This window comes from Oncorhynchus kisutch, linkage group LG5, assembly GCF_002021735.2.
Source record: "Oncorhynchus kisutch isolate 150728-3 linkage group LG5, Okis_V2, whole genome shotgun sequence".
NCBI lineage: Eukaryota > Metazoa > Chordata > Actinopteri > Salmoniformes > Salmonidae > Oncorhynchus > Oncorhynchus kisutch.
The window spans coordinates 47,644,040-47,652,813 of NC_034178.2; the positions used below are offsets into that span (position 1 = coordinate 47,644,040).

General features: G+C 44.8%; 1 protein-coding gene across 1 annotated transcript; it reads right to left on the bottom strand.

The window, feature by feature from the left end:
• Positions 1 to 563: 563 nt before the first annotated feature.
• Positions 564 to 7,320, bottom strand: LOC109891167 (inositol hexakisphosphate kinase 2). Its single transcript, XM_020483507.2, has 3 exons — positions 6,729 to 7,320; positions 2,763 to 2,994; positions 564 to 2,650 (listed from the first exon to the last, which is right to left on the bottom strand). The coding sequence occupies exons 1-3, from the start codon at positions 6,925 to 6,927 to the stop codon at positions 1,714 to 1,716; spliced, it is 1,368 nt and encodes a 455-aa protein (XP_020339096.1). The 5' UTR covers positions 6,928 to 7,320; the 3' UTR covers positions 564 to 1,713.
• Between the last annotated feature and the right edge of the window lie 1,454 nt (positions 7,321 to 8,774).

Genomic DNA, 8,774 nt, shown 5'->3' on the forward strand with positions numbered 1-8,774 from the left:
CAGCTATAGATAATTTGTAGTAAGCAAGTGGGGAGTGATTGCTTCCTACAAGAGCACAAAACATTTGTATTTCTAGCCATCATTGAAAAGCAAGTCAGGTCAAGATTTCATTTTTTTGTCAAAGGGGCAGTGTTGTATTTTGAGACAGTTTATTCAAGCCTGAATAGCCAATAGGCAGAGGGTATCATAATTTGTCTGATTCTCTGTAATAATGGAAAGGGAATAATAATGCATTTTATTTAATGAAGTGGTTTCTTTAATCAAACAACACAAAAATATTTTCAGTCACCAATAGTGGATAAACAGGTTAATGTCAAGCTCAAATAGCCACAGTAGCCTACTCGGCCACTGTTAAAACTGTAACTTAAGGTGGGTGCAGCCTCAGTGTTCACAGTAAACGCGTGCTGGAAATTGTACAGAATTTTCACAACGTTCAAGTTTGCGCTCAGCAGACCTGAAAATTAGAGGGAACATTGCCACTGACCCCCCTTATTTTCCATCCCCCTGTGCCCCCACCCATCCCTTTCCTAGAAGTACTATGCACTCAATGACAGACAGACAAGTGCTTTTACCACAAATGTCTTTATTTTTCTTCCAACATACTAGTGACACACATGTCTACAAGAGAGGTATCTTGCAAAAAACAACATTCACTAGTCATTATCAGAACAGTAATATGGAATGTGGTCATCATTGCTCCATTTTGTTTAAATTTCTTTGTTTATTTTGAAGAAATATGACAAATAAATAAAGTCTATAGTCTTTGTATTTATTGTCCTTATCAATATAGTATTGTGTTCAGTCACCATTTCAGGAATGAAGAGGAGCAAATCAGACAAAAACAAAGAAAATGACAAAGTAATGATGTTATTCCCTTATAAACCCCCACTTTAAATGTCTTTGATTTAGGGATTAAACAGTACGGGGGGTTGTTATTGTTGACAAAAGGTAGAAATCCATTTTTCTTCACCCAAATCTTATTCTCCTTACATGCGTTGTTATTTTTGTAAATCCAGACGGCCAAAAGTATAACAAAATTCTGTTCGTTGCTGGGGTATGCAGAAACACCAGAAGAAATACAAAAATCGGCCATAGGAGAGTGAGGAGTTGCCAGCTGACCGAGCGACCAGCCTAGCCTCGTTCAGCCTGTACAGAAGCAACCCCCACTCGTGTGTGCTGTGCTGTTGGGGGAACAGCAGTCCAAACGCCATCCACAAACACTTCACATCACCATACAGTCTAAAAGCATCAAGTACAACCTCCAGAACTACACTTCAGCTTTTGGTCCCTCTCTCAGAGTGACCATACAGTAAAGAAACCAGTCTAACAGAGGAGCAGAGAGGAGGACAGGATGACAGGAGGACAGGATGCTACATGAGTCCCTGAGCCTGTTAATATACCAGTCTCAGACACTATCACTTCCATTACATAGAAAATAAAGAGGAAGAAAGAGGAAGAACAGTCACAGAGACACGTTGCAAACGAGTGCACAAGCAGTCCTGTCCTGTGTTGGTTCGGGGGGGTGCGGGACCGACCCCATCACCAACCCTGGAGCTCCCTGTATCTCCACTACAGTAGGTGGGGGGGTCAGACCCCCGGCTGTGTCGTGGCCATTAGGACCAGGCCAGTGGCGGAGGAGGGCAGACCAAGGCTACAGCTCAGTGCTGTTATTCCCAGGTTGGATTAGAGTTTTCCAGAGTGGAGGCTCAGTCTTTAGTCGGCGCTGTGCTCCTCCAGCTGGGAGATGATAGTGATGAGGTTCTGCAGGCCGAAGATGTAGCCGCTGTCCTGACCCTCATGCACTACACTGTCCTCCCCGTAATGGCGGCACGTCGTGTGGGCAAAATCTATCATCCTCACATCCACCACCGGGCTGCTGGCCTCCCCTCCTCCACCACGGGATGAGCGACCAGCGCTTCCCTTACTGCTGCCATTACTGCTCCCAACAGCACTGCTGCCAGCTGGCGATCCACGGGGGAACCCAAATGCACCTTCTTTCTCTTCCTCCTCTTCCTCATCTGAGGGCTCGTCATCGTCACCCTCCTCTCCTCCGTGGTGGCGGGGTCGGGTGGGGGCACAGGTGCGGGGGGGCTCCCCATCATAGATGATGAGGAGGGAGGAGGAGTAGAAGCGGTAAGACTCACAGGACTCCAGGGTTTCCTGCATCTCCCTGAGCTTCCAAAGCACCGGGGAGAGCAGCTCGTGCCGCAGACGCTGCCCATCGTGGAAGAACTGGAACAGGGCCTCCTTGAAGCCCGGCAGGCTCAGCTTACGCCCATGGTACTTGTTCATGAACATCAGCTGGCCTGAGTCTGACTGGTACACCTGCATGCCACAAAGGCGGACACCGATGGAGGCGGAGGTGCTCTGTTGACATTTGCGAATCTGATTGGCCTTCTTCTCCTCTGACGCATCGTCACCATGCTGCCGCGTGCCCATCTTCAGGTCCAGCACGCACGGCACTGCGTGACGCCATGTCAGGTTCTCCAACAGGATGAATTTGTATTGGTTGCGATGTTTGGAGTTCTCCTTCATCCTCTGGAGGTGCTGCTGGTGGCATTTCAGACTCCAGGGGTTGTGTTTAATTTGCTTCTGATCCAGACTGTAGCAGAGAACCTCAGCCTGCTGCTGTGCCTCCGCACCGTTATAACTACACACAGAGCGGGAAAAGAGGTTAGATATCTACCCCTCACCATACATCTTTGCTGCATGTTGGTGTTTGGATATATAGTATGTGTATGGATGTAAGTGTATGAGCTCACCTTTTGCTCTTGTTCTCTTTAGTGCTCTGTCTGGCCCGGTCTTTGCTGTAGTTGTCATTCTCCAGCAGTAGGGACGATGTCTTCTTGTTACCCCATTTGATCATCTTGCTCTTGGGCTCGCAGTCGGCTGAGGGGTCCTTGTTTTCCAGGTTCTCTGGTTCATTGTGGAGGGGATAGGCAATGAGGCATAGGTTGCCCTCTTCATCTTCCTCAAAGCTGACTGACACCACACCTGAGAGAGGGGGAGATGGAGGGAAGGGGGAGAGAGAAGGATAGGAAGGTGGTTATTACCCGGCATTGGAGTTTTTATTTTATAATGTTATGATGAAGCCAAGACCTCCCCGTAACTGGGTTGTCATAGGCAGCTCTTACCCACTAGGTCCTGCCTCCAGCCAAATACACTCTGTAAAGAGAGATGCAAACAAAACACAGGCATTCCTATGGAGGGAGCAGAGAGAGAGAGAGCAGGTTGGGGGGGGGGGGGAGCAAGGACACAGCAGAGATCATTGAGTGGCAACAAAAACAGTGTCTAAGTACTTCAAATGTATATGTTAAATAAATAAAAAAGTAATAAAAATGTGAGAATGAACCCAAGAAGCAAAGAGATACACAAACACCACAGGAGGCTCGAATGTATGACACTCAGTCCAAACTTTATTAAGCAAATACTAAACCCACCCAGAACCACAAGTCAACTCATACGTATACAGTGCTACAACATTTCAAGGTAACCCAATAGAAATCACAGCAAAGATACACTGTATAAACTCAAATACAACCATGACAACACACCAGAAATGAAGACATATTCACCCAACAGTGTGATATTCTATTATTTCATAGAGATACATAAGTTCCATCAAGTGAGGCACTTTGCGTACACAGCCTCTCAGACAAGACCTATCAGGGCTGACTTGCCTTTTTATATAGTTAAAGGAAGGCAATAATCTAAACACACTAACAAATGAAAAAGGGGAGGGATTGACAGAGTGGTGTGGAGGAGGGTGCTGGTCTCCGGGAACACTTTCATAGATAACTGTATACACACCGTTTCTTAGTCCAGGGATAATTTATGTGTTCCCCAAACATGAACGCACCCCCTACCTCTATCCCAGGGTTTCCCAAACTTGGTCCTGGGGCCACCCCTGAGTGCATGTGTTGGTTTTTGCCCTAGCATTACACAGCTGATTAAAATAATCAAAGCTTGATGATGAATTGGCTATTTGAATCAGCTGTGCTAGGGCAAAAACCTAAACGTGTACCGGGGGGGGGGGGATCCTGCTCTACCCAATAAACCCCCATGTGTACTGCAGCTCTTACTGCAGATTGGTGGTTTCAAGACAGGAAGAGTAAAACATCACAACTGCAGGAGCTGACACATAAACCAGAAAGAGGGAGGGAGGGATTGGAAGATGGAGCGAGATAGGGAGGGGGAGTGAGATGAATATACATCATCCCATTGGATATAAACATGAAAATATGACAGCACAAAACAAGAAAATCCCAGCCTTTCTGTAATATTTACACAACAAAACATCCTTGGTTGGCACTGGAGAAAAGGTTCTATGAAGCATAAAAAGAGATCCTTCATTAGGGCCTATGTGTATGAGATGATATTAGGGGGGCTAGTGACATGAAGGACAATGGAACCCAGCGCTTATCTCTCCTCTGCAGAGCCTGCCCTGAGTGATGTCATGCACAGTGATAACACTACCCTGCAACAGTTAACCCTCTACTGCCCAGGCCTGTTCCAACTGTCAGAGGGCATGTGAGGATGAGTGTGTGAGTACCTGTGACTAATGTACTTTGTGAGTATGTGAAAGTGACTATATATGGGCAGCCTAAATGAGTTTGTAAGAATGTGTGTGTGTGTGTGTGTGTGTAAGAGTGTTTTTGAGCAGAAGTGAACATGTGTGTTTGATGTGGAATATTTCTCAGTGTCATCAGATGTCTGCGCTCTTCTTTCTATATCTTCCTCTCCAAATCCCAAGGGTCTTTTTATAGTCCCACGATACATTGCTGCAGAGTCTGATACCATACTAGCGCCTCAACTCTGTCACATAACCGGAGTAGGAGTGACGCTATAGAAAGTGTGTGTGTGTGTGGTGCGTGCAAGTGTCAGGAGGCAACGAGTGTAGCTTCATGGTAAATGGAAAAACAGAATGTGATATTCCACCTAAGGTGTGTGTGTGTATTTATTTTCCATGACAGTCATCTCTCTCACTTTGTCTAATGCAAAATACCCTGTCCTTTGATAAAGGGGTCACACCTAGCCGCCAGGTGATAAAGATCCTGCCATACCCCTCTCCAGTCTCCACTATTACATTACCTGACACTGCAGAGTAGTGATGTGCATTCTGAGTCTTTTCAGTGAGCCGTCTCATTTGGCTCCGTTCACGTAAAAGAGACGTCTCATTTGATTCTGACGGCACCTAGTTCAAAATGCTTCAAAATTGAACTAGAACCACTGAAAAAAATGCTAATCTCCAATTTAAAGCCAAAAGGGTAGGCTACAATTTTTGTGGAACAGATTGACGCCCTCTCCCCATTATGTATCGTTTCTGCAGCGACGTTTCTGCAGTGATTCACCCTCTTTAGATAATAATTTTGTTAGTTATCTGCAGAAAAACTTGTTTTGAAGTTAAAAGGGCAGTAGTAGTAGGCTCCCGAGTGATGCAGTGGTCTAAGGCACTACATCTCAGTGCTAGAGGCGTCACTACAGGCCCTGGTTTGATTCTAGGCTGTATCACAACCGGCCATTATTGTGCACCACCCTATGGGACTCCCAATTGGCCCAGCGTCGTCCGGGGTAAGGATCTGGTTGGGATAGGCCGTCATTGTAAATAAGAATTTGTTCTTAACTGACTTGCCTAGTTAAATAAAAGGTATTTAAAAAATGCAGATCATGGAGACAAATGAAAAGCTTTTTCACTGATGCGATTCGGGTTCACCAAAAAGATCAATAAAAAAAATAGCCGTTCGCAGAACGACCTCTCACTACTGCATAGCCCTGATGCATCATGGAGTCACATACTGTCTGTCCCCCACCCTCACTTAAGCACCAACATAAAACAAATCCCTTTGTGCCGTGGTAGTGCCATCTCCAGTGACCTGCTGTAATCCTAAATGCAGGCAATAATACAAACACACCAGCCGACCATATCAGTAGAGGACCAGGGAGAATACATTTGAGAGACGGGGGGGTAGAGAAAGAGAGAAGGCAGCCTGGTCTCATAGACTAAACGTAACATAGCAAACGTACATCCATGACACTCAAATTAGTATCATATGTTACATTTGGTCTGGTTACATAAGATAGATGGTTATTTAAGGCAAAATTAACCCAATGGTTTGAGAGGTTAAATCTCATCAAGGCTAACTTCAGCATTTGAGCTAATTAGCAACTGTTCAACTACTTACTACTGTTTAGCTACTTTGCACCTACTTAGCATGTCAGCTAATCCTTCGCCAAAACTTTTAGCTAACCCTTCCTCTATCCCTTTAACCTAACTCCTAAACTTAACCTCCATACTAGCTAATGTTAGCCAGCTAGTTAATGTTAGCCATCTGGACAGAATTTGTAACATATCAAACGTTTCCAAATTCTCAACATATAGTACGTCTTACAAATTCGTAACATGTAATACATTTTGAAAATCCATAACATATTGTATGTTGTGATCATTCGTAACATTATAGTACATTTTACAAATTCGTAACATATCATAGGAAATGGGTGATGGACATCCACAAATTAATACACGAAACGTAACACATCATACTAAATGGAGTATCTCAGATTTCATACAGAATAATACAAAATTATCTGATACCAGGTTGAAGGAGGAATATGGGGAGATTAATACTGGGCAGTAGCAATAGCGCACAAACACACAGCATAATGGATGTTATTCCAATGAGAGTGTTATATTGTGGGTTTAGGGTGGGATAAGGGAATAAGCTTACCTCTGTATTGGGGGGTGAACTTCCTCATCTCAGGGGGCAGGCTCTTGTAGAACTGATGTTCTCGGGGGATGAGGGGCTTGCAGATGGTCTGGTCGCCGAAACGTAGCACGCATGAGTGGCCCCCCACCTGGTGCACAAAAGGCTCAAGCATCACCCCTTTCCCGTCTGCCTGCATGAGGGCTTCTAGAGCAGGACTCATCCTCACTCCGCATCGGACAGCTAAACTGGAGGGGCCCACGATGAGGCTGCCCGGGCTCCCTATGCTCTGGCTGTACCACTCTGTTTCACTGGGGGGCGCTAGTGGACACCTGCTAGGACAGCAGAGACCACAGTGGAGAAAACAAAGGGTATAGCAGGAAGGAGAAGAAAAGAGAAAAATCCTTTAGTTCCCTGTTCTTTCCTGGTCCAAAAGCAGAGTAGTATAGTCCAGGCTTGGTTTAAGGTAATCTCCCCGTGTACACAGTGCTACTAAATTGTTGTTTTAGACAGCTCCGGGGCTGTAGGTTGTGTGTGAGAGCGAGTGTGGGCTGTTCCTGACTCTGTCTGTCGATGATACTGAACTGACGTCTGTACTGAACTCAGAGCAAGAAAAGGATCAAAACATTTTCCTCAGCACCTCCTCCTACCCAGCTTCAGCCTATCAGAGACCAGCAGCTGTTGTTGGGCGGGAACTAAGCACTGAGGAAGGAACAGGAACAAGCAAACAAAGAGGAACGAGAGACAAGCGAAAGTGGGGGAGGGGAGAAAAGCAAGCATAGAGAACAGACAGAGACAAAAAATATCTACAGTATTTACAGGAAGTTGGTGGCACCTTAATTGCAGAGAACAGGCACGTGTTAATGACTGGAGCAGAATTAGTTGAATGGCATCAAATGCATTGCTTCCAGGTGTTTGATGCCATTACATTTGCTCTGTTCTGGTCATTATTATGAGCCTTTTGCCCATCAGCAGCTTCCTGTGATATTTAGAGGAGGATAAATACATTTATGTTCCTATCTGCTGAATTAGTAACTGCTTCTGCAAAATTCTACTTTGCATTCTGATCATTTGAATCTGGGGGATAGAGGAACACAGAGGGAAAGTTAAAACATTTTCCCTTTCTGTTATCCTGTTTGGCTTGTCATTCTTATCAGCTGATACAGAGCAGGGAGAGGGAACAAGAAACTGAGATGATAGGAGATATGAACTGATGGTGAGAAGGGCTCTGCGTTGTTGTCTTGGCCTAAATTGGGCTTGTAGGAGCGCTAGTCTGAATATAAAACAAAAAGAATGGTTCCCCCTCACCAAAAACCATTACAGACCAGTGGTGTAGTCTTAACTGAGGGAGTTCTTCTTCAAAGTTTGTACCGACAGATGTAGCCGATTGAGTAGCCTATCATTATAGAATATGCATAAAATGCATCCCCCAAATTTTCTAAAATGACGTTGGAGGCAGCTTATGGTAGAGAAATTAACATAAAATGTTCTGGCAACAGCACTGTTGGACATTCCTGCAATCAGCATGCCAATTGCACGCTCCCTAAAAACTTGAGACCTCTGTGGCATTGTGTTGTGACAAAACTGCACATTTTAGAGAGTGGCCTTATATTGTCCCCAGCACAAGGTGCACCTGTGTAATGATCATGCTGTTTAATCAGCTTCTTGATATGCCACACCTGTCAGGTGGATGGAAATGCTCATTAACAGGGATGTACACAAAATTGGCACATACTTTTAGAGAAATAAGCTTTGTGTGGGGTGGAACATTTCTGGGATCTTTTATTTCAACTCGTGAAAACATGGGACCAACACTTTACATGTTACATTTATATTTTTGTTCGGTAATTCAGACCAAGTCCAAATTACCACAAGAACAGCTCAAATAAGCAAAGACAAACAACAGTCCATCATTACTCTAAGAAATGGTCAGACAACATGGAAAATGTCAAGAACTTTGAAAGTTTCTTCAAGTGCAGTCACAAAACCCATCAAGCGTTATGATGAAACTGGCTCTCATGAGGACCGCCACAGGAAAGGAAAACCCAGAGTTACCTCTGCTGCAGAGGA